This window comes from Numenius arquata, chromosome 7 (genome assembly GCF_964106895.1).
Source record: "Numenius arquata chromosome 7, bNumArq3.hap1.1, whole genome shotgun sequence".
Lineage (NCBI taxonomy): Eukaryota > Metazoa > Chordata > Aves > Charadriiformes > Scolopacidae > Numenius > Numenius arquata.
Genome location: NC_133582.1, coordinates 10730977 through 10757424, shown reverse-complemented (window position 1 = coordinate 10757424; position 26448 = coordinate 10730977). Strand labels below are relative to the sequence as shown.

At 38.8% G+C, this 26448-nt stretch overlaps 1 protein-coding gene across 3 annotated transcripts in view; it reads left to right on the top strand.

The window, feature by feature from the left end:
- USP45 (ubiquitin specific peptidase 45) overlaps window positions 1-22878 on the top strand; it is a 53772-nt gene extending 30894 nt beyond the window's left edge. For 2 of the 3 annotated variants that reach the window (XM_074150097.1, XM_074150096.1), the window contains exons 9-18: window positions 5990-6077; window positions 9990-10071; window positions 11064-11155; window positions 13296-13352; window positions 14692-14835; window positions 17000-17669; window positions 19348-19445; window positions 19833-19919; window positions 20391-20544; window positions 21745-22878. In XM_074150097.1, the coding sequence (XP_074006198.1) occupies window positions 5990-6077; window positions 9990-10071; window positions 11064-11155; window positions 13296-13352; window positions 14692-14835; window positions 17000-17669; window positions 19348-19445; window positions 19833-19919; window positions 20391-20544; window positions 21745-21878 (1606 nt within the window). In that variant the 3' untranslated portion in view covers window positions 21879-22878. The remainder of the gene's footprint in view (window positions 1-5989; window positions 6078-9989; window positions 10072-11063; window positions 11156-13295; window positions 13353-14691; window positions 14836-16999; window positions 17670-19347; window positions 19446-19832; window positions 19920-20390; window positions 20545-21744) is intronic. The other variant, XM_074150098.1, reaches the window with a different exon arrangement.
- The last annotated feature ends 3570 nt before the right edge of the window (window positions 22879-26448 follow it).

Here is a 26448-nt window from a genome sequence, read left to right as displayed (position 1 = left end):
GGCGAGACAGAAAAAGATGTAAGAAATTAGCCAGCATGTCCAAAGGAGAGCTAAGTGCTGTCTGTCCGTGCCATCGAGACAGGACAGGCATGTCTGGTGTTATTTGTTATTTACATGTGGAGGCAAGCCCATGTTTAGTTGTTTTTTTTCCTACCAAGCACCTTGTGGTAGCAGAACTCCTGTGTCTGCGGGGCAAGTTTGAGATAAGATTAATCATGGGGGTTAATCATGCTGTATGATTTTGCTCTCTTTTCTGTCACAGTGCTGCGTATAACTTGGGATCATTAATGAGAATGATTGCTTTAGGAAGAGCAAAACTTAATTCTAGCTATTCTGTAATGACAGTGAATAGGTATTTGATAGTGTCACTGGGAAAGGTGAGTCCTGTGAATTGTGGTAACTTTTATAAACTGGCCCTTTTCATGCTTTTTTTGTAACTTTCACTGGTAACTGACCAGTCTTGAGAGATGAACATCTTCATCTGCAGATAAGAAAAATTTCTTCTCTCGGGCTAACATTAAATAAACATTTTATTTTGCTTCTCTGTAGGGTACTGCAGTATTAAAGGGGTTCCTCTGCGCTTTGCACTACTGGAAAAAATCAAATAGTGTGTTCTGTTTTCTGTTTCCAAGCACTTACTATTGTTTCTAAGGTTTTCCAAGGTATTAGGATTTCTTCTGCTCAAAGACAGTAATTATTGAAAGGATGATTTTGGAGAGGATTTTTATTAGAGCCAGCAAAGGTATGGCAGTTCTGTGCAGTATGATTGAATGGCTGCAATTGTATCCCAGTTTTGTTTTTGAACCATAGCTTAATTTCTCTCAAATTAATATGAGATAGGAATTAAAAGTATTAATTCTTAGAGGACTAGTGGCTTTTATTTCCTTTTAAAAATTATGTTACTATGTAGTTTTTGTTATTGAAACATTCTAGGCACTAGATCATCATGAGAAGTATTTCTTTAACTGACAGTCAAGCAATTATAGCTGGTCTCCAGATGAGTAACGAGAGGCTAGATAAACAGTAGGCATGTAGATGTCACAGTTGTCCTTCACCACTTATGGCCATTAGCAGGAGTTCAACCTGTTCTGTCATTATCCTGCTGACACTGTACAACAGGTTGTATCGCATTGGCACTGGCTTCCATATGTCAGCACATCTGTGAGCGGTCAACTCAACCAACCATCTTCAAGTCCCCCACTTTCGCCAGGGATCTTGCTTGAAGCATATTTTTCAAGGAGACAAGAGCGCACATCTTTTAGTTGTCAGATTTCTGTGTATCAGCATGGATTAATTCCTCTCCCCCCCCAATACTGGTTTGTAAGTATAAGAAGTTTCCAGCAAATGCATTGTGTTGTTGTGAAATTCCCTTGCTTCTCTTTTTTTATTGTTTTTAGGTTTTCTTTTGTGGCTTCCCCTCAAAAACAAAAGCACTAATCTGAAATGTTTTTCCACAGAACTATAGAAATATATACAACATTCCTTAGTATGCTATATACATGAATGACAGATTAACTATATGTTAAGCAGTGTTAACAGTGATAGCATTTATCAGTCAAAATAATTGACTCAGACCTTATAAAGCATCTCTACAAGTCACTTTCTCTGCCACTTGTAAAGTGGTAGCTGTTGCATTCCCATCATCCTTGTTTCCATTAGAATTCAAGCATGTAGATTTACGTGAGGTTGGAAGAGGATTTAGCACAAGCACAGAGAAGCCTAAATAATCTTGTCCTCATAGATGCACTATGTGCTAGTCAAATGAAAGACTAAGAGAAACAAAAAACTCCAAGGCTGAGTTCATTCCCCCCCCCACTTTCATTTAAGCTAATAAACTGGTGTGGAACATACGGGTAAACTATTTTTCCTTGCAATATTGTTTAGTAAATTAATTTTCATCTGAAATGATTATTGTGTGTTCACTAGTGGGAGGTCATAAACAGTAAGGAAAGGTATGTGTGGGGCTTTTTTCTGATTGGTGTTGAAGATGTGGCTCAGGGAAGTGTGTCTACAGTGACAAAACCCTCCTGTAACAGCGATGGAGTCTTTCCTTGCTTCTTTGTCAAGTAATTATTCATTTTTCCTCCTTTTTACTATAGTGTCTCTTGCAGTGGCCCAGCTTCTGTGTCCAAAAAACCCCACAGAAATTCCTATTAGTACCAGGATCCAGGTTGTGTAAATGAAAGATTTTGTTTTCTCGCTGTGCACTGAAGCTATTTAACGTGCATAACGTATGTTAGAGGAGATAGGCTGAATATACCCATTGATTCCCACTGTCTCGGGAAAACCAGAAATTTCTCATAAATAAAATTAATGGTAATACTGTGGCTAACTAGCTAGGTTTCTCAGAATTGAACTGATTTTGGCATCTGGGTTAAAAAAATAGAAAAAGATTCTTTCAGATTCCTGGCCATTCAATGAAGGAAACAATGAGAAAAGTGTTTTAGCAAATTGAAAAATGAAACTGTGCATGCATGTAAACGTGTTATTTATTTTTTTTAGTGTATATTGAGTGTTTTATTGGATCCAAAATAAAGATTCAATATTTGTTTCTTACAATCAAATTAATTGGAAATAAACCGATTGATTTTAATAGCAGCAAAAAATTGCATCTTAATAATATTAAACAAAAAATACTTAATTTTTAAGAGGAGAATTTCATGTTTGAATTAATTTCAAATTTATAAAAAAAAAATTTTTTTTAGGTTGAACTGCATATGCAAGAAAAAAATATTTTGAATTTAAAAAGAATGCTTAAAAAAAAATCCCCCACTCTGCTGATTCCAGATTTTATGGTAAACCTCATGGTAGAACAGCAGCATTAAATCATTTTTAACTAAGGATATTGTCAACTTTGTTTCAAAAAGTGGATGCGAAGTACAAATGTGAAAGTGTCATATTTGTGAATGTGAACATGTTGTTTTGCATATGCAGGTCCAGATTTATTCCACTTAATTTTAGGCACTGACCTTAGATGCCTTGTCACCTTAGAGCCTTCTCCAGTTACATCCCAAAGCGCCTCCAGCCCTTCGTATCACGGTCCTGCCCGTAGCCCAGGGCTGCCGTGACCTGACTTGCCATCTCGACATCTTGCCCAGCTCTAAGTCTTATTCTTGTAGGCACGTTGCACGTCTGATGCATTTTCTGGTCTCCTTTTAATTCTTCCTGTCCGTGGGCACAAATTTCTGAAGCAATTTAGAGCAAATTTCTGAGCAGCTTTAGTGTATGAGTGGGAAAGAAACCTCACCTTCAGGAACCCTCGAAGAGCTGAAGAGCATGGCTGGGCAAGAGCTGAAGAGCATGGCTGGGCAAGTCGGATTATTGTGTCTTGAGAAAATCGTGATATTTGTTTACAGCTCGATGTGCTGATTAGCCAGAGCACGCAATCTGAGGCTCAAAATGAAAACTAGCTCAACGTGCGTTTAATAAAATTGAGTAACCAAGTGAGTGGTTGGTTTTTCTGGCCACTCTGACAGTTTGAGAAAATTCCTGTTTGAGCTCTGCTCAGCCAGTTGTCTCCCATGCCAGATTTTGGAAGAGGTGCATGTGGTTACGCCTCCATGTGCTCTTCCCAGTGTGCAGCAAGAGTTACCACTGCCAATTGGTGGCATTACTGGAAATACAAAAATCCACCCTTTCAAATCCCGTTTTAGATGAATTGGTCCAAGACTGTAATTAAAGATCTAAAGGGTAACTTGCCTGGAAAGACAGGTATGGTTTGGCCAGGAAGTTGTAGTTAATGTGACTAGAGATATGACAATAGTGAATATTTATATAGTCTCATTTGGAGTTGTGAGAAGCTGGAGGTCCAAATTGTTTATGAGAAGCCTTCTAGCTGTGGTTATTGTAGTAAGGATAACACCTCAAGGATCTGTCCACATATTCATAAGTGTATTTAGTAATTTCTATGTAATCTACGCCTGCAAAATAGGATATTTAGAGGATATTTAGATGCTGTGAGTAGTAGAAAAAGGCAGCTACAGTTTTTGCATAGCAGTGATTGAGACTACTGAATGGCTGTCTTATGAACAGATACAACGTGACCCCTGTGCAGTTGGCGAAAACATCACTGGTGTAAACGGCAGCACAGCCTGAAACAGAGGTTTTTCCTCTTTTCTTTTATGAGGCTCACACAGATGCTACTGGTGGCCTTTTTACGAGAATTGCCTTTCCTGTGGAGCCTTTGCTTTTTGCTTGTTCTGTGTAGTAATGTGTTAATGGTACAAACTCAGGCAGTGCCAGCGTCCCTTCTGCGTCCTTGGGCTGACTCGCGGGCTGGCTCGTCCCCAGTGGTGCTGTGGCCAGACACCACGGAGGAGGGCAGCTCAAAGGGCGGTGTAGTCTGAGAGCACAAGGGTGACACCAGATGTGTATATTCCAAGGCATATAGACCCTTTCCTTCAAGACTTCTAGTTTCTAGAGATGAAAAGTTTGTAAGTACGCAGATTATTATTGTTTTTAAGAAACTGTTGCAGTCTTTCGTAGAATCATAGAATGGTTAAGAGTTGGAAGGGACCTTAAAGATCATAGAGTTCCAACCCCCCTGCCACAGGCAGGGACATCTCAGATTTTTTTTTTGCTCTCAAAACCCATCAGGTATACAATTCCCGTAAGCAGCTTTGAGGGAAAAAAAAATCAGACAATGTGTATCCAATTTATTACCTGCTTTTGCAGACCAGATCGCTTTTCGAATGTGGATTCAGATGTATTGTCTGAATCAAAACAACTGTGAAGAGATTGTCTGATCAGTTTTGAGCCCTTTCCTTTTTAGGTATGAAGCTGCATTTCGTTTGCTTCTGATAATACTGTATGTTTTCATAGGAATTTCAGATTTCACTGAATTTCACTGAATTTTTTAGAGTTGGAAGGGACCATAAAGATCATCTAGTCCAACTCCCCTGCCGAAGCAGGATTGCCCAGAGCATGTCAGAGCAAGATGTCAGATGTGAAGTATTGCAGTTTGTTAGACTGTAGAACAGCAGTTTGGATGTGGATGTGATGAGAGTTGATAATTCATGATGCTGAAAGGTCCTTTTAAAGCTTTGTAAGAGTAACTCTTATAGCAGAAGAGTGATTAATTCTTCCTACCAAAAAACTTCACTCCAAACCCTGGCTTTTCTCATTAGCAGTGCTCTTAGAATGGAAATCCGATGTTTAGAGCATTAATTATCTCCAATATCTGCAACATTAATTGAAGAAATTTAGTGTAAATAACAGACTAATTGAATACAGTGTAAATTAGATATATCAGGATATCATATTATTACAATTTTCTCTTATGTTTTCTTAATAGCATTTGAAATCCATATGCTTATGTGATGCTACTTATTTTTAGTGTGTTTACCTTCTTAGTCATTGGCTGTTCACTCAGTTCAGTAAGTTGCTGATTACTGGATTGATTGACTGTGGAGCCATTCAGAAGAGATGGTTATACATACTTTTGTTTAAGAAGCTAAGAAATTCTCATTTGGATTCTGACCAGCTTTTTCTTTGTTTGTTTGATGCACAACCTTGTGACTTCCCTTCCATTTCAATATCATCTTTTCCCAATTCAGACTACAGTGCTGTTTCTGGCTGACTATATACAGACTGCTTTATGTGCATTTGAGGTGTCGTCTTGGTAGAGAGGAGGGTGAGATAGCAAGGGAGTGAGGCACTTTGAAAATCTCCTGCATGACATTGGGCCTATTTGGTGGTACAGAAGTACTGGTGTAGTCTGTCAGCAAAGTGCTGCCAGCATGGGTGAAACTTTACTGGCAAAAATGTATTTTAGTCAAGCCATCCCCAACAGGGTCAAAATGCTACCCAGGTGAAAGCGCAGCCCTGTTCGTGTGATTGCAACCACACCAGGAGCTTCCTAAGGCCCCATTAGGTCCAGCAGGGATTGCACCTATTTGTACCCTTGGCATCCAACAAGAGTCTGATGTAGACTTTGTCTCACTAAGAACCTCCTAATGTAAATTTCAATTCCTTACGGCTTCTTTCATAGGGCTCCTCGATTTAAGGGGTTCCAGCAGCAAGACAGCCAGGAGCTTCTGCACTATCTGTTGGATGCAATGAGGATTGAAGAAACAAAGGTAATGTCTTTGTGTGGGTTTTTAAAGAACTTACTTGACTATATGGTAAACTAGTCTTTGCTTCAATGTTCTTCACGTTCCCTATGTTTTAGAGATGTACTTACTGGAATAGCAGTGGCTCGTTTTGTTATCTTGAGAAAAATAATGACTTTTTTGAAAGAGTATTTAATTACGTTCATGTTGATACATTGAAACTGCTGATTGGAATAAAAGTTACAGTTTCAGAAAGAATATGGTAGGTAGATCATGATAACTTCAGGAATCTGAATTGTTTGCCTTTATTAAAAAAATAAAATGACAAAAAGACTTCTGGATGGTCAAAAAACTAGAAGTAGAGCCTCTGATGTAGCTGACAAAGCGCATTTCAGGGTAAAGCTTTGGGACAGAAATTAGCAGCTCCTAATTGTGTGCCTGCCCATAATTTTCATTGAAATCTATTTAAGTGAAAAAATTAGGACAAAAATTATAAAGTTTCTGTTATCTCTTGAAAGTGTGAAGAATTACTTGTTTTATAAATAAGGTGTTGCTTTTCGTTATTTAAAATCTATATCCACGCATGTCAAGTACATAACCTGTTATAGTAAAAAAAAGTCCGTGTGTGGTTTTTCTTGGGTTTCTTTTGCTTTGTTATCTCTGCCTCCTGCAGAGGAACACAAGGAAGCATGTGTTTGCCTGCTCAAACTATTTTGACCGTATTGGATTTCATCTGCCTGATTTAATCTTGGACCCTTCTTCTCAGATGATATTTTGGTAAATGGTGGTTTATGAGTTTATCAAAAGGAGGGCCTTAAATCTCGTACGGACCAGCGTATTTCCTCTTCCCTCTTATTCAGCAATGTGATGAAAGTCACGATCCTGAGCTGAATTATCTTGGAGATGAGACGTAAAGCTGTGTCTGAGCCCAGTTCCTGGGACTAGAGTAGAGCTGAACGAATCCCCATTCTTCCAGAATATTAGTATATATTGGCCTTGTCAGCAGTACCCTTGATTATAAGCAGAATTGAACTACAGGGACAAATAGCTAAATATTGACTTTGTCACACTTACAAAATTAGGTGTTGGAACAGGCCACACAACCGAAGCAGCTGACCTCAGTTAAAAAACTTTTGTCATGTTTTTTTTAGTAGAGGGAGACTTTATTTGGTTGTTTGATGATTTTCATGTAATAAAATATGGAAACCATACACTGAGCAGCTTCTCCAGTGGGTGATTGTGCTTTCCCCTCAAGTCGATCACCAGTTTCACCAGTGAATGTGCTATCATTATGAGAACCTGCGTTTGTATTTGCCTTTTGAATAGTTTTTTATTAGAGAGTGGTGACAGCTACAGTAGCTACTGCAAGAGAGTAATGGAAGATGGTGAGAATTTTAAGTGACCTTTTGGGCAGTATTTCTGCTGCCTCCGTCACTGGGCAGGGAGAGGTTGCTCCCACCCTGGCCTGCAATTGCAGTCCTCTGCTGCCCTAATGGTGCATTAACATAGAATCATAGAATGGTTTGGGTTGGAAGGGACCTTAAAGATAATCTAGTTCCAATCCCCTGCCATGGGCAGGGACACCTCCCACCAGACCAGGTTGCTCAAAGCCCCATCCAGCCTGGCCTTGAACACGTCCAGGGATGGGGACACAGCTTCTCTGGGCAACCTGTGCCAGTGTCTCACCGCCTCATAGTGAAAATTTTTTTTTCTAATATCTAATGTAAATCTACACTCTTTCAGTTTAAAACCATTACCCCTTGTTCTATCACTACACTCCCTGATAAAGAGTCCCCATCTCTCCTGTAGCGCCCTTCAGACACTGGAAGGGGCTAAAGGTCTCCCCAGATCCTTCTCTTCTCCAGGCTGAACAACCCCAGCTCTACACAAACATGTCTTTATCACCTCAGGCAGCTCCACCACGGACAGTACTAGTAAAAGCTCTCAGTCTTTTTTTTTTTTAAATTTTATTTAATTATCCCGTGTTTCAGGTCTGTAGGTGGTGTGACAAATGGTGAACGTCAGGTCCGTGGTGACCCCGGCAGGAGCCTGGCACCTGCCCCGTGGCCTCCCCGCCATGCCAGCTCTGGCTGGGGACAGCCTGCCAGCAGCAACCTGTCTGCCACCGCAGCCCTGCGGCAGGGGTGACAGCCACTAACCTTCCTCTTTCACACCGCTTCTACCCTCGGAAGAGGGAACAGCCCTGCTTTGCCATCCCCTGTGAGAGAGCCAAAGGTGGCCCTTCCTGCTTCCCTGTCCCTACTGGGATTAGGTTGGTTTTTTTAAACCTTAAGGGTTTTGTTGAGAAATACGTACGATATATAACATAGCACTAGCTATGGGAATTAACAAAAAACCTCATTATGCTTTTGCCTCCTCTCTGGTTTTGTATCTTGTATCCGACACCAGCATTGAACTTTTCTCCGTCCCTGGTAAAAAAAGTTAGAAAGTGCGTATGTACACAAGTGGGTTTTTTTTAAGATAAAAGCTTGTCGATACTACAATGAAGATGACATAGCGTCTGCCGTTTCCAGCAATGTGGGCCGGAGATGGTTTCACACCGGGGCCTGAAGTGGCTGAACCCTGCTGCTAATTGATTAATGTCTGCTGCCATTGTCCCCAGCGCCCTACCCATTCAAAGACTATGTCTTTCCTTTGACCTAAATAAATGGTTCAACGCGCTAATCCCAACAAAAGGGTTGCTTATGGCCCTAAACCCATTTATAGTGCTCGACTTCATGAATTACCTATTGATTAGTCCTTTTAGTATATTGTTGGCTTTAAGATGAACAAAGCTGAGCTCGGGGCAGCGGGAGTTAATTCACAAGCCAGGTCACATACTCATAAGGTAGGAGTATGACTTGGTCTGATGGGTGCCTGGACTGGAAACCAAACCTCCGACGCAGCGTAATATATGGCTTGCAAGTGTTATTTGCTGCCTGCAAACAAGAGTTATTTATGATTCTTTTCCTGTTAGGACACAGGGTTTGGGTTACTCGCAGAAGGTTTGATATTGCTGTTTGTCTTTAGGATGGTGCTTTGCTCTAAGTGTGACTTCAGTGACACGTGTCGTTGTAAATGGCATTTACCCACCGACGTGAGAGACTCGTACAGGTTACTAGAGGGTGTGGATTAGAGAGCCAGTGTGTTTTCCAGGAAGAAGGGAAGCAGGGGTCGTGCAGGCTGCTGTGCTCCCTGGTTGCCGACCTGACACAGCCTCTGGCTTCCCAGCCAGGGACTGGGCTGAGCTGCCCTCGTGCCAGCCCCTCTGGTTCTGCTGCGGGGGTTCACCTCTTGGGAACACATCCCTATCCCCGGGCAGCTGAGAAATAGCGGGGGCAGCACCCCTTGTTCACCTGTATGACTTTTCTTCTTTCAAAAATGTTGGTTTTTAAGATTTTTTTGAGCAAGTGTTGATGACGTTTATATGAATTCGTAAAAAGTTTTGTATCTCTCCTAAGGTTTTCTGACATAACTTTGAAACGGGCAGTGTTAGAAAGTAAACAGAAGTAATAAAAATACTGCCCAAACACAGGCATTGAAATCTGGCTATTGGAAGATACTTAGCTGCCTTCAAGTATTTTGTATCCTAGCAAACAAACAGTAATAGTCCATTTTTCTTTATCATTCCCCCCCTCACCTCCAACAGCGGAAGAAATGGAAAGTATTTGTTCACTGAGAATCTTACAGTTTCATGATAACCTCTCAAGTGCTCTACAACAGCTCCCTTTTTAAGGGTAGGAAATTTTTCGATGGTTACCTACCAAAGTTAAGCTCGTGTAGCTTTGACACAGTTCGTAACAACAGTAGTTTTAAAATATTAAATTATGCTTATTTTATGGAAATAAGAGTAGGTAAAATCTAATCATATATTAATACTTTTTAGAATGTTTGCACTTAAAATATTTTCTAAATGTTTTGTTTGTTTTTTAATTCTAGCGTATACAAACTGGTATCTTAAAAGCGTTTAATAACCCAACTACTAAGACAGCAGATGAAGAAACTAGAAGAAAAGTCAAAGGTATGCAACTCTTTATTGAATACTTCTGAAAATGCACAGTTTTTTAAATACCATTTTCTTCAAACCTGACTGTTGCAAACACCAATCCCGAAGTACTGTAGTTACAAGACTTTAATTATGTGTTATTCTAGTGCCACCTAGTGCGTATCTAAAGGATAAAGAGCTTAGTATGTGCTGACTTGCATCTTTGCATCCAGGATAAAGTGTTCCCCTGTATTAATTAATGCCTCTTGTAATAATATGTAGAATTTAATTTTGTTTTCTAAAATAGTTTGCTGCATCTTCGGGTTTGTTATGTAGCCACAATCACTGTATCACTCAGAGAGGCCACTTTCCATAAAAGAACTGATTTCTGTCAGCTGGCTGATACTGTGAGCACTCTAAATATGATTGTAAAGCCAAGATAGGAATATGTTTCCAAAGGCGGCACATTTTTTTCAAAATGAGCATTTTTTAATTAATTCCTGTGTGTATTTATGCAAAAGTTCTAATTTTAGGGATTTTGTTTTAATTAAAGTCTTAATAATGATTAAGCTGTCTTGAAAGTCACCCTTCCCAAATCTGCAACAGTTAAGGCATCGAGATGTATTAGAACAAGCTTTGGTCTCCTTTTTTAGAGTTTTATAGTTTCAAAAACCATTTATAAAGGGTGACAACTCTGCTACCCTAATGTCTACATCAAGGCAATACGATATTATGTATTCCAAAGAAAACTGAACTTTTATTTAAAAGGCTTCTGCTTGAGAGATACAGTATTATTATTCTGTTACAGTAGGTGGGGAAGGGAAGGATAAAAGGGAATCATATCACTAAAATATTTTGAAATGTTGAGATAATACAGTATATGATGTATTATTGTATTGTGTTCAAAACGTTTTGAATATGTTTAAAATTGTGCTTTCACAATAAATCTTAGAAAGAATTTTGTTGTACTTATAGTGTGGCATTGGGTCTGTTATTTTTCACATTTAAAAAAGGCAATGTTTTTTCAGCGTATGGAAGAGAGGGTGTGAAGATGAACTTCATAGATAGGATCTTTGTTGGTGAATTGACTAGCACTGTCATGTGTGAGGAATGTGAAAATGTAGGTATTCTGGAATTTGGTTTGATGTGGAATAGATCGCATACTGGGTTGATTACGTTGTCTTGAAAGTATAAAATTGTATTGCCAATTTTATACTTGTTTGTTTGTTTGTAAAAGCAAGACTTTATTGAAAGTTTCTCATTTAAAATGATTTATTCCTTCTTTAAAGCATTATCCTCCGCAAACCTAAGAAGAGGGGTCCCTTGAATTCAAAAAAGATTCAAGTACTGGGCTTGATTTTACATCTGACTTAAGGCTGGAGGTTCCAAATTGTATAATCTTCCGTGTAACACCCCAATTTTATTTGATATTTTTAAAACACTTACCTATCTTAAAACGTAAATCCTCCTGCCTACTCCTCTGGGATACACCTGAAAATTGGGAATTACTTACTTTGCATTAGTATGAGTGGGGAAATGCTAAAATTACTTTTTTTTACTTGAACTGTTTTTGATAATTAACATAATAACTCGAATGAACAGCATATTCCTTTCATAATTAATATTACTGACATTTCATCATAAATGCTTTCCATGTTCCTTATGATTTCTTTAACTTTGGAAGAGAAAAATCTTATTTGCATGACTTTCCTAATTGAATGTTACATTTGTGTTTGGTTTAAAACATTATATTTCATATTATAGAGATTAAGTAAATCAATCAACCTGAATAATTAAGCACAGTCCTGCAGTGCCAGGTAAACTTCCTTCTGTGTGATGTGCCGATAACACTTCAATGTGCTACTGGTATCAATGAAGAACTCTGACTATATATGAAATAGAGGTTCTATGGGTTTTGCGTGTCCCATTTATTTTTGCTGGATTCTTACATTCTGCCTGCAGAGGGCTCAGGAATTTGCCAGCTGTAGCCCTTTGAGGAAGAGCTTAGCGTTCACTTCCCTTTGCCTGAGTCGGCAAAGATATTTTTGAGTAGTGTTTGTTCATGCAAACTCAAGTCTTTAGAGGAACCCCTGTTTGAATGTGGCTCGTCAGGCAGGCAGTCATCGTAATTACAATAGTTTTGTTCTCATTTATTGCTTTACTGGAACCTAAACCGTGCCGAGTCCCTGCACAACAGGTAAAAATAAGCCTACAGTCCATGTCAAATGTCGCAGGTGGAAGACGGGGTCACAGGTGTAAGAGAAGGGCGGTGATGACAGTAATTGAGGGCATGATTGTGTTTAGTAACTTACATGTACACCATGATTTTTTTTTTTTTTTTTAAGGCCTTGTTATTTCAGTCTTTCCAGAGGTAAGATAAGTCAGTTTTGGAAGGAATTTGGTGATGGCAAGAGAGAGAGCTTAAGGAACAGACTTGGACAAAATGTTCTAGTCATAAAGGCAGATGGAGAGTGCTGAGAGAGGATGTCTTTAGGTATGATTTGCCAGATATTTCCAGTTTCAGCTTAGATTTTATACGGCTTATAGATGGCAAAACAAAACTTCAGTACAGAAAAGAAAGTTGGTTTTTTTCCAATCCCTTTTTCCTCAGTAATTGGATTTATTTTCACTGAATTTCACTGAATTTTTTTAGAGTTGGAAGAGACCATATAGATAATCTAGTCCAACTCCCAATTTTAACAATTACTAGTGTGTGTTATGGCTTGAAAATTTCTAATAAAGCTTTTGGCTGTAACCAGTAAGCCTGACTTAATCTTTTCTGAGAGTGTCAGGTTAGAACCTGTCATCTAACCGTCATTAACCGGTCCTTGCTGCTTAACAGTGTACGAGGTCAGACGCCTGCGCAGAAGTGTCCCAGGTCAGGAAACTCTACAAGTTCGCTTTCTGCAGAACTGTACCACCATCTGGAACGCCCACAAGACTTGAAAATCTGTCAGGAGCTCAGAGAAACTGAGCACCACACCTGCTTCTAGGTCCAGTTCGTGCCCAGATGAATGGCTTTGCCCTTTATGTCTGTATGATGAAATTCGTGCAGTGTTAGAAAGAAAATCAGAACTAACTTAAAATCAAAAAAAAAAAAAAAAGTTTCTGAGAAGTTCTTCATTGTATTTTGCTACATCTTGTAACTAATTAGCTTTTTGTATAGTTGCTGGTAACAATTTGATTAAAAAAAGGGAGCTATGTGCTAAACCCATATATTCCTCTTTGCATTTAATATGCATTTTCTCTTTTTCTTCAAGATTTCAACAGTAAAAGAACCTTTCATTGATCTTTCACTTCCTATAATAGAGGAGAGGGTAAGAAACAGAATATGTACTAAATAACTATTGCTTCCAGTGGATTATTTTTACATACCTTTATGAAGATGTTTATGGATATACATAAGAGTTTTGATTTCAAGCCTAAAAATGTGTGCGTGTCCATAAATACTTTTACCATCATACATCTGTTCATTATATAATTTTATTTTTTTATATATATATATATATAGACATACAATGTTGTAAGTGCATAAATTTTTAAATTAGTTCACACTTGGAACAAATGGGCATTGTAATTTACAGTATATATGGGTCTAAGATTGGCCTTATTTAGTAGTATTTTTAGTATATGCTTATACGAATAGAATGATTATAAATTTTCTTTTTTAAGGTCCAGAAAGTTAGATTCTCGCCTATTGGTTGGCATCTAGAGAAGCCGAGTCCCTCAGGCTGAAGTGTACCTATGGGTTGAGACAGTATAAAGATGGATAGACTTTGAATACATTTATTCTGGTGTTTTCGGCATTTCGCAGAAGGCCTCCGTTAGCTGCAGAGGAACTGCGTTCCTTTGAAGGTGTACGCTCTGGTTTTGCAGGACTTGGGCTTTGAGAGTTGGGGGGGTGGGTTGGGAGTGGTTCTTCCCCCATCCTGCATACATTCATGTATATTTCAGGGAGAGTATTTAACGTAATATTTAATCCTGTATAAAATGTACTTGTCTCCAAACACCAGTTTTGCTCATAATAAATTCTTCATCTCTGTTGCTGCACTGGGTGCAGATGACTGTGGGAGTTAAAGCTTTAGGAACATTTTGAGTATTCAGGCCCCTGTGCTTCCTGGCTCACACGTGTAACGCGGGAACTTGGGTTCTGTTTGAGAGAGAGATCCGCTGGCTTTTAGCAATCGCTGCACTTACCTGAGGACGTGCATTATTTTATGGTTGTCTCTTTCACGCTGCTGTCATTGACGTGATGGAGGATGTGCAGCGGCTCCTTCATCCCATCTTCGGGTGGTGGGCTGCCTGAGAGACTGACTTTTGGGGAACTATGTCCCCTTTGATTAATTCATATCTCGTACGTGTTTATACAATACTAGAATAGGTTATTTGGTCTGTATTACGTACAGGAATTCTGTATAATTCCTATTTCTTGTGGCTCTCAGTTGATCCTTCAAAGGTGTTGACAGTGTGTTCATGATAAATAAAATTAGAAAGTAGTCTTATACTGCAATTCAGAGGCCAGTTAATTGCATTTCTGTAGGCTACTATTTTCTTAAGTAAAGGAAAAAAACCCATCTACATTCATCTTTTCTGTAGGTTGCAAAGGAATACAAAAATGGCATATTTCCGTTCCTAATTTCCTGTCTAATTTCTTAGGTTGCAAAACCTGTGCCTTTGGGAAGAACAGGTAAAGGTAAAAGCGTACAAGAGGCAGATCTTGGTCAGTATAACTGTTCTTCTATCACTACACTGAATAATCAACCCAAAATTGTCAAGAAACACACTTTAACAAAAGATAAGGTAAGAACTTGAATACTCGCACTAACCAGTCACCTTGAGTTTATTCTGAAGTTTCTAGGGTTGCAGGGGTGGGAATTTTGACATCTGTCAATGCGGGGTTTTTTGTGACAGTGACTTGTTTTAAAATATTTAGGTCATTATTAGAAGTGTGAGAAAGGACAGTCATAGAACCATAGAATTGTCTAGGTTGGAAGGGACCTTTAAGGTCATCTAGTCCAACCATCAACCTAACTCTGATAAAAACCATCACTAAACCATATCTCTAAAGTCATTTAGACAGTCATTGGGAACCACTTAGGTTTTAGTTTACAGGGTTTCGTTTGTAAAGAAAAAAATAATTAAATCTGCACGTTGGTTTCAGTTCATGTTGCTTTTGGTTTTTTTGACTGCTTTTCTTTTGGGGCCTTCGTAGTTTGTCCCTGTTTGCAATTACAAGAGCTGTAAATGCTGGCTCAGAGAGCAGGCGGGTCTGCGTTAGTGCCATCCCAGGGATTAGCTGGTAGTGGGTACAACAGAAATAGCCCGGCCAGCAGGGACTCTGGGAGACCGAGAGCAGGGTTTCCATGATCCACTTGGCCTTCAGCAGCCCCGTGTCTGGGGGGCTCGGTTCAGCACATCTCCAGTGCAGCCTCCTAATACAGTTCTTCCCGATGGTAGCAAGAGGGTTCTGCAAATATTCCAGCCTAACAGGAGTGATTATTTGTATGTATTAGTGTTTAGAGATTAAAAGAAATCCGTAATAACTACTGTGCACATATATTATTGTTAGTGAAATGTGGCAAAGGTTCTCATTGTCATTATTGTCATATAATGTCATTATATTGTCATATACTGTCATTATTAACATTCTGGTTTTTAATAAGCCTTATCATCCATAGAGGGTTATGTGGCCAATTAGAATCTTAATAACAGTGTTAATACTGATACATAAAACATAATTACTGAAACGTTTTCAAAATTAAGGAAATAAAATATAGTATGGATTCAATAAACTAGGTTAGACAGACGAAGGGAAGCAACAACTCTGCTTTCAGTAAGAATGAAGGAAGTGACCTATGAAGTGTGTCTGTCTAATTGGTGAGGCTTTGTGATTCTCCGCTCCCCCTCCATCTTTTCAGACGTGGATTTATCACTATTTTAGTCTCTCTTTCTCTAAAATTATTTTCAGTGTAATATACCTGTTCTGCAGGAAAACTTCTAATCCAAATCAAACAATTGTTGAAATCCATGTTTGTTGATGTTCTGTGACTTCAGTTCATGGGTTTCTAAGTTCGCTTGGGAAAAGGGGAGGTGTCCCATGGGTGGTTTTGTAGGCAACGGAGAACCTGAATGCTCCTTGTTAGGCTTTTCTCCTGAAATGGGGAGCTTCACAATTTTAATAATTTTGTGACTGCTGTTTGCATAGTACCCCTGAATGCTAGCCATCATTTCAGACAAGTTCCTCTCCCTCTTCTCTATTTATAAAACAAGCTTAAGTGAGACAATAAATGGTCCTAATGGAAAACAGTTTTGGCGATTTCTAATGATTTTTATTGGGATTTTATTCTTTTTTTTTTTTTTTGCTAAACTGTTCACTTCCTTTTAAGTTTAAGGACTTGAATTATGAACTCATATATTTAGTGTAGGTTTAAGCCCTGATTAAGAAAATATTCAGGAATATTTTTTGTTCATGTGATCTTCAGTTGGACTTAGTTTTAAACTTTAAGCAAGAACTTGAGTAGGGAAGTTTCATTTAATTCTAAGACAAGCGCCAACAAGGTGAGTTGAATTTTTCTCTAGAGGTGCTCATCAGCTCAGGCCTCTGATGGGAGTTTAGGGGACTAGCTTAAACTTGAGAACCTTTTAGAAGCTCAAGTTAGATTAAGAGAATACCACTTCAGATGTGCCATCCCCAGCTGTCACAAAGTGAATGTAATTAGTTGTGGGAAGTATTGATCTCACAGTAAGTATAGTGCTCTTAGCTGACTGGGGTGTAGGTTTCTAATCCTAAATTGGTTTAAAAAGATCTTAAGGAGATCAACTAGCTTAAATGTGTGAGAGATGGAGAATATAAAATAATAGATTTAATTGGCTTTGAATTTATGTTCCAAAAGCTATCTTAGATCACAGATCTGTTTTCTGTTTCTCTCCTGTATTACTGAAATAACAATGCCATGATTTACAGAATCAGTTGAACCAGGAGAGACGGCTTGCCAGAAAAGCCTCCTCTAATGAAGAAGAACGAAGTCCTGTTATCATGCAGGAAAAAACCAAAAAGCTTGAGCTGGAAGGTAGCTCTGGCGTCCTGTGCTCCAAAGACACAGCTGCTGACTCGGCTGTAAACGGAAGCCAGACGGAGGGCAGCGAGAAGGAAGCCACCCGCTCTGAGAGCAGCTTCGACGCAGACAGCGAAGCCTCAGAAAGCGAAAGCACTTCTAAGCAAACAGCTTTCAGCCCGTCCAGCAACGTGTCTGGTTTGCACGTCAACCACATAAATGCTAAAACGCCGCACAACAAACCGAGCGAGGGTAACGATGAGATGATTTCCAGTGCCATATCCAAACTCAGCTTCTGTGATACTATAAAGGAAGATAAAAAATTGAGCCGTGGGGATCCGGCATTAGGTTTATCAAATAATTCTGTGTTCTCAGTAGGCAAATCCCCGCTATCCCCAAACCCTCAAAATGCTTTCCAGACGCTTTCCCAAAGCTACATAACTAGCTCAAAGGAGTGTTCTGTTCAGTCCTGCCTTTACCAGTTCACCTCTGTAGAACTCCTGATGGGGAACAACAAGCTTTTATGCGAGAGCTGCACAGAAAGGAAACAGAAGTATCAGAAGAAAACCAACTCCACAGGTAAAGTGCTTGTATCTGTCCTGACGCCACAAAATTGCCTCTCAGAACCTGTGTTTCGTTGCGCCAGCGTGAGCCCTCCCCCTTGTGGATAAATAGAAAATGTCTCCCCAAGCAGAGCTTGCTTATAACAAAACTTCATCCTGCGAAGGCAACGAGACTAAATTTTATATTAGAACATAATCATAGGTGTAACTTAGAATTATTTTGCATCTTTTCTTTTATTTTATTCGAGATAAGTAATTTAAAGATGGCCACAAACTGAGGAGGCTCATTGTTCGGTATTAATCTTTGCTGCTCTTTCTGTTCTTTACAATCCCAGATCCTTTGAAATAAATGCTGTGATATTCAGCTCTAGCAACTTACATACTGGGGGACGGCATGTAATTTAGTATGTAAGAGGGGCAAAAAAAAGACACTTGTAATGAAGAGGGAAAAAAAAATTACAAAGACTTGTAAGAATGGAGATGAAAGAGAACTACCTTCTTGTGCCCATGTTTTCCTTGATGTTTGTATAGCCCAAGCAGACCATTAGGGTTCACTGAGTAAGAAAACCAATTTAAATATAATGAAAAATAAACTTTTAAAAAGGACTGGAGGATTTTTTTTAAATGTGTAGTAATTCAGAAAGATAAAAAAAAATAATCCCTTCTGATTATTTGTAAATAAAATACAAAAGGAAGTCTTAGAGTAACAAAAAATTGCCTGTTTGCTGTGCGTTTATAGATATCTGGAGAGAGAAAAGTTAAGCATGGGTAATTCAGAAAAATTAATCCAAAAAAATATTTTATAGTAATTTATTTATCATTGTTGGACTGAGAGTAAGTGCTATATAAATAATATTTTGCTTCCATGGGCATAGTGAAAAATGGAAAAGGAAAATCAGTTCATAATTAATCACTTTTTTTTTTTCCTTCTAAAACCAAAGATGTAAGAAGTCACCTACTTTCACTTGAAACGCTCCATTCTGCCTCAAATGAAATATTTTCCTTTGGACATGTATAAAACCAGTAAATTAATTATTCAGTGAAGGAAGTGCTTTTATTATGGAGGTAGCCACTGAGCTATTTTTGGTCAGAGGCCCAGATTGAGTTCCCTCTGCACCGTGGGGGGGATCGGAGGCCGCGTTTCCCAGGCCTGGGTGCTGACGCCAGCAGAGTATGGGGTGTCCTAAAGCAGACACCCCCCCCCTCAGGCTTTTTTCTTAAATAAGCACAAAGTATCTAGTCATTCAGAAAGAACTGGAAGAATGTAAAATTAATCTCTGTCTTAGTGGGTGGGACATCAGCACAGGTGAAGGGACTTATGCCTTCCCTTTCTTGTTCCAGTGATCATTTATTTCAGGTGAAATGGCTTTAACAGGAAAGTTGGGTGCTATAGTAACTGACAATGTAGGTATCTCAGCGTGCAAGCTGACCTAGAGAGTGTACAGGCTTCCAACTTTTGATCTGATTTGCGCAGGACAGGTTAAAATAATGCTCAGATGTGGCAGATGATGTTTCTTAAAAACAAGAAAAACGAGAAAAAAATTTTGCGTTGCTTCACAGAATTTCCCTTGGATTTTATACAACATGTACAAATTCATTGCAACCTAGATCTGTTTCTATAAGATGTTTAAAAAGGACTTAAGTTCTGTGTGACTGCCCCACTTTACAAATTATTTTGATATTCATAAATACAGAAAAGAAAATGGACGGTGTCTACACAAATGCTCGGAAACAGCTGCTGATTTCTTCAGTTCCTGCTGTTCTTATTCTCCATCTGAAAAGATTCCACCAGGTAAAAGGCTAAAACCCTCTTGTGTATTCCTTTGCCTCACTGGTGGACGAGCAATTCTTTTAAGTGTCATTGTGCATACCGATATTTGCTTTTTATGTGGGGAACTGGTAGAATCACTATTTGAAATAGGCTTATGGGTTTTTTGACTGTCTGTTACCTTCAAGAGGGCGTTTAGGCAGTATCCAGGGAAACCTCTCACGTGTCCATCGTGCTTATGTATAGCAGGCGCTGTATTGGAAACATAACAAAGAATGTTTAAATCAGTTACAATCTTATTCTCGGGTTTGGTTTCTTTTAATGGTATAGCAATGCACCTTAGCTTTAAAAAGCTTCCTAATAAAAATATTTAATTTACAGCCTTTTTTTTTTTTTTTTTTTCTTTTGAAGGCTGGTTTGAGTCTACGGAAAGTCAATAGGCATGTGGATTTCCCACTGATTTTAGACTTAGCACCATTTTGTTCTGCATCTTGTAAGGTACCAGTTTCAAATCTTTATTTTTATCGTACTTCAAAAGTTGTCGTCCTGAGCACAAGTTAAACTGGATTGATGATGATGATGAGAATGATCATGATCACGATTACTATTCCTTCCTTTCCAAGCGAAATTATAGAGTGAATGTTTTCAAATAGTATCCCGAGACCGGAATTGTAACTCATTGAAGTTCCATTCACATCAAGACTATCACAGATGTTAACTAGTACTCGTTAAGCTCTGGTGCCCTGATGGTGTTAGTGTATCTAACAGCATTAAGGACAAGTATTGCTGCTTCCATGGTAACCAATTCATGGACTCTCGAGTCTTTTTAATAGATGTATTTCGCCATTGGAAATGCTGTAGATGTCTGGTTGCTTCTTTTAAAGTAATACTGTTGAAAGCTAGTTAAGATATCTGTAAAACTCACTGCGGAATAATTTCTCTTTGTTTTCTGTGTTTCTGGGAATGCAGAATGTTACGGATGGTGCAAGAGTGCTGTATAGCCTTTACGGAATAGTGGAGCACAGCGGGTCCATGAGAGGTGGTCATTATGCGGCGTATGTGAAAGTCAGGACACCCTGCAAAAAATTGCTAGAGCATATTTCTGCCACTAAAAGCGTTCTGGGTATGTACAAACAGAGCCTCCTTTCTCTGGGAGTAAAACCAAAAGCAACCACTGGCTACAGCTCCTCATCCTTAAGGGGATTTGTAGCAAGTAACTATTTTAGCTCGGAATATTCTGTTATTTTTAGGGCCGCATAAATCAATTCTTTTTTTTCTCTGTTACACCCAGTACATGACCTACTTCTGTGTTAACCCCATGTAGAGCTGAGTGAATAATGGAATTTTGGTCCAGTTATTAAACAGAATTGGTGGAAAACTCTTCTCTTTTTCCTAGTCAAAATAATATGTCCAGATGAATAGCTGCGCCCGGTAAAATACAATTATTTGGCATATTTGGTATTTGAAAATGTTCTAGTACAAGAGCCAAATCCATGACAATTTAAATTAAACTTTCCATATATTTGAGCATTTTACCTATATTAGGATTGCAAAATTTTTAAAAATCTGGAATACTCTGGTTTAATGTGAAGAGCAAGAAGCTTTTTCATGGAGAGTATGAGGTTTGCTGTAGGGTTTCCGTTGGTATTTTGAGAACAGCACACTAGTTCTTATGAATATGTTTTGGATATGCAGAGTGAAATAAGATTCTAGGATAGAATCTGTTCGTGAATGATTTGTGGAGGCAAGAATGTTGGCCTGGCAGAGTAAGATAAATACATTTACTGTTTCCCTTCATGGAAGGAGTGAGAACCAAGCACTGTCCCGTCTATCCTCTGTAGTATCCTTTTGCATTTGAAGCTCATTTCCCAGAAGGACAATTTTTTTTATATTATTTGCAAAACGGAAGTCTCCCTCAGTCTTGTGCTTCCCTTGCAATAATTGTTAGATCAGATTCGATCTTTTTGTCTTCATTTCATACTGGTCAGCTTTTGAAATACTGTTTTATTTCTATGTCAGGACTGGTTGTGCGCTCACGTAACTTACTGTTAGAACTCAGGGAGCTGTACTTGAAATGTCTTGGGCTTTTTGAAAAAATAAGAAAAAAGCAATGGCAGTGTACATTTTTAAGCATTGTCTTCCACCAGTTTCTCTTACAGAACTCTTTGACATGTAAATTTCAAACTACAGATACTGGACTGCATCTAAGTCACGAGTTATTCTTGTGGGTTAGAAGCTTCTTTTTCTTTTTTAAATATCCACTGTAGTTGTTTGATGATGACGTAAGAGACAAGAAACAACTTCTTTTGCTTTTGCATTTCAGGTTTAAAGGAAGCCATGGGAGCATCAGGAGGACAGTGGGTGTATGTTAGTGATGCCCACGTTCAGATGGTTCCAGAATCAAGAGTACTAAATGCACAAGCATATCTACTTTTTTATGAAAGACTATTACTATAATTCTCCACAGTTTAATTTAAAAGATGATAGTGGTTATTTAGTTTATCTTATTTAAAGCTGCAGTGGTAAGAGTACCTGTAAATATTGTGCCTTTATCTTGTAGAGAATTTATCATGTCGACTCTGAAGTTCAGTCACGCGATTATAAATACCTGAATGGTTCTCTTAAAGTATGCACTTTGCCAAACATTTAAAATTCCTGGATTCATTAAAATACAGTACCGTTAGAATGTAAGATGATGTCCTATCCTATTGCGGTCTATGGAAAGTTTGTTCTTGATTTTAATAAGCTTTCACCTGTTGTTCTAGAACAGTTGAGAATAAAAATACTGATAGCGTTAAGTGCCTGGATTTGCTGGTGTACAGTAAGAATATCAAGTATTTCAACTTTTTGTGGTCTAGTCCAGATCCTTCCCGCCACTGGGCTGGATGTCAGGTGTTAAGGATTTCTGCAGAGAAGAACCTGTCTAATCGTGTCGCTTCCACGCGTGGTAGTTGGACAGCACAGCGCTTCCAGAACGCTTGAGTAACAGCAGCTGGCGCTGGGTGATGCTGAGGTGCCCTTTCCCGACAGAACGGGGAAGAGACTGGGAGAACGGAGCTCACACAGAGTGACAGCGAATCCTCAGTCCCCAGCACCCCGTCAGCTGTCTCCAACTGGCACTGGTATAGCAATGTGCTCCTGTTTTAATATAAATATATACTCAGTGTGCATACATATATCCTCTGAGATATGTCTATATATGCACACCATAAATCTATCAATATATATTGTCATTTTACCTACTAGGAAAGAGAATTGCAAATACTTCTGTATTTAGTAAATTTTCAACTTCATAATTATGACAACGTACAGCGTATAAGCTTGTGTATGAGTACGTATGGGGTTTACGTGTAACTGGGCAATTCTGTTACTTCTGGTTCTAAACATGAATTTGTTTATCTGTTCCTGAATACTTTTCTCACAGGAGTAATAAACTATAAATTATTTTTGCACTGTGTGTGTGAGTTGGACAGTAAATGATGACTTTTGCCCTCCGATACACGTCTGGACTTCCCTTTGTCACCGTGGAGGACAGCACGTGGCCTCGTGGCAGAACCTGTTCCTGTATCCAGTTTGACTGCACCGCTTTGGGTTGTCTCTTCCTTTCTGATTTCTCATTTCTAACCCAGAGAGTAATAGGTACATTTTAAGGTCAAAATCTGAAGCTCTGTGGTAATTAATTTCTCTAATAAGCAGTTACTTAAATACAAATTACTTCCTTAACAGTTCCATCCTGTCCAACTTGCTCTTTGATAGAGAAAAGACTGTGTTTATTTCTGCTCGCTATTTTCATTTGTGGAAATGGTTTTTCGGTTAAAAAGCATGCTGTCCCGACCACTCTCTGTACCACGTGTTGTCACGCCGACTTGCATGACTTTCCTATTCTCTAGTTCTGTTTCAGACCTTCATCCCACCTGCGTTCACTCTTCTGCATAAGAAAACAACAAAACCTGCCTTAGTTGCGTTTGCTCAAACCACTGAGGTATGTATTTTCCAGGCACTAAGGACTGTTGGGCCGTACAACTGATGGTCACAACTGAGGGAGCCCCTGGTTGCACGGGATTTTATTTTCTAAAGGAAAACTCCTCTTGTTTAGGTCAAAATTAGGCTGTGCAATCTGGCCAACGCAATAATTTTTTGTCTTACATAGATGAAAATTGTCTCAGTCTACCCAAAAGTAGTAGAACCAAGCAGTCAGCTTCAGCCATCTGTATTCCGACTAAACACACCTTAACCTGAGTCTACACTAAGAAAGAAAAAAGACTCAGTTCAGACTAGTTTAGGCTAGAGTAGGTTAAAATATGTTCATTCTCTTTTACCTCCTTACCTTCCCATACCCTTCATCCACCTACACACACCTTCCCCCTCTTTGTATAGAGCTGGTCAAAACTCAGAATTAGTTCTGGGCAAGAATCACAGCAAATACCAACCAAGTTTCACTTGTGTGACACAATCTTGCTGGGGGACCACAGGTGGAGTGTATCTGATCTAGTCAGCCTGTCTGCGTTACGCTGGATGAGGCCTGAAGTTTTGCTGTCTTCTGTAGAACTACTGAACCTAAGTACCTACATTAATCTCTTACTTTTTAGCCTAGAACCACCTCCCTAGAGTACAAAACTAGGAGAGAAACAGAACAAAGGTTCTTAACCTGTATTTTCTCAATTTCAATGCTATTTGCAGGAAACTCTTGCAGTGGTCTTTGCTTCTCTTTAACTGGATTTCACAAGCTGTTTGGACTGCTGAAATCTTCCCAAGAGAAGTTACTGACCAGGAGACCACGACAGGCGCTGGGCAGGATTATTTCCTCATTAACAGCCAGGGAACGTTTCCTTGCTATTAAAGTCTTTTATAGGACATGGAAAGAAAACGGCATGAAATAAAACTAACGCCTTTATCCAGGATAACCTCACCCAGCAGCAATAGTGATGGCTTCCCCAGTTGAAATAAAAAGCAGCGTTAGCAGCAACTCCAGTAAGTTCAAAGCCAGGAACAGGTATGGAAATATTGGAGAAGGAAACATTCTTTAAAAATGAGGGCAACAGGTGAAGTTATGGCTTCAGAATGAAGAATTGATGACTAACGTGAGATGTCATACACCATTTTAGATGCAAGTCACACTTAGTGTGTCCTTCAAGATATAAGTTTGGGGGTTTTTTTGTGGCAAACTTTAGCTCCAAAGCAAGTGATTATACAAAAATATGCATACTGAGGACCTGTTACACTTCCTTACGAGGAATTGCCAGAGGTGGTGTATGAATGTATGGTGGTGTATGATATTGCACGAAAATGGGTGTACATCCTGTATTTGCTCAAATGTTAAACGTGATTCTAGAAGCTATTTGCAGAGTCTCGGAACTCTGCGTTTCCCGATGTGTGTGCACTATTGAAAAGCTATGGCTTTTCAGAATTTAACTGAAGGGCTCCAGAGTTTAAGACTCTCCTTAAAATATCTTCTGTTAACAGACCAAAACCAAAAAGTCTTTTCAGGCCTACAGCATGTACTCTTGATAGAGCTACACCATACCTTGTTCTTGGTTTTGGGTTTGTTTGGTTTTGTTTTTTTTTTTTTTGGCATGGGTGTTGTTTTGGGGTGCGGTTTTTTGTTCTTTTTTTTTTTTTCACAGAAACTGCAAATTTATTATACTAACCTATCTACACCGATACACGTACAGACATCATGTTTTATATAAGCCTTTTCTCCTAAGAAAGGGCTACAAATACTTAGTGGTGAAGGAAAAACAAACCAGCCCACCCACCCCAAACTTCTCTGCCCAAAATGTACCCGCTGCAATCGTCTTTGTTCAGAAAATGAAATCCGTGCAGTCTGCCCAACCTTCCCACCCTATTCCCATCTGCACCCTCCGTGTGTATCAAGGAAGTGCTCTTGCTTACAGGTTTCAAGTGGTAGCAGGTGAGAGTGGTTTATAAATTCATTAAAAGGCTGAAATGTCTTAACTTCACCATTTGCTTCTCTTTGCACTGCTTTTTATACTGCCACAAACAGAGTCATAAAGGGACATGACATTAATGCATGTACGTTCTCAACCCATTATAAAAATCTTACTTGAACATATTAGTAACAAGCTCAGATTTGGAAAGGAAAAATTTCCTGAGGAGAAACTTTAAGATTTATTAAAATGAGAACAAAGAAAGCATTTGAATACAACTCATGTTAGCAAAAATTAGCAAACCCAATTTTAATTAAAGAGTGGTAGAGTACTTCACAAAGCAGCTTCACAGCAGCCCTGATTAAACAAAAAATTGATATTCCTCAGTTTTCATCAGCTGGAAACTTTTTTTTGCCGTGCCCTGTACACATTTATGCATCTGTACAAATATTTATACCTTTACGTGAAGGAGATGCCACTAATAGTAAAACCATTTCAGTCTAATTATTTTAGAATGGATTGGTTCTGCTTCTGTATCTACTTAACTGTGTCTTAGGGTGTCATTTTGTCAGTTTTAGCTGTTTGTATCTATTAAAAATTATCCAATATCTACTTTTTTGGTGAACTGAGACTATAAAATACATTTTTGGGCAGAAGCCTGTTAGTTCAAGTCAAAACACTTCCTTTGCACAACATTATCTAAAAAGTCTAAGTGAATTTATTTGTTACAATAAAACAACTGCTGTGCATTGTAACTATTTTAAGACTACTTGGTCAACATTCCATTTATAAAAAGTTATAAATACTTCCGTCTTCGTTGATTTTATTAAGTGTCGAGAATGTTTCTTATATCTATTGCAGCTTCCAATATTTTTCTAGTACAAAGTATAACGGTGCAGTACTGCTTTTAAAAGAGAACAGAAAAGCATTTCTTTTGAGTAGTTTTATGACTTCCTAACACTTATCTCATTGCTTTGCTAGGTTAGTTTTTTGGGGTGTAGGCTGTGTAACCTGGGGATCGTTACAGCAAACTCTGTAATGAAACCACCATGTCAGCGGCAGCCGTTCCCTATTTAGCCATTTCACAAAGCTGAGTTCTGATTCTACTGTCATTTACGCATGGGAATAATCCCTGATAT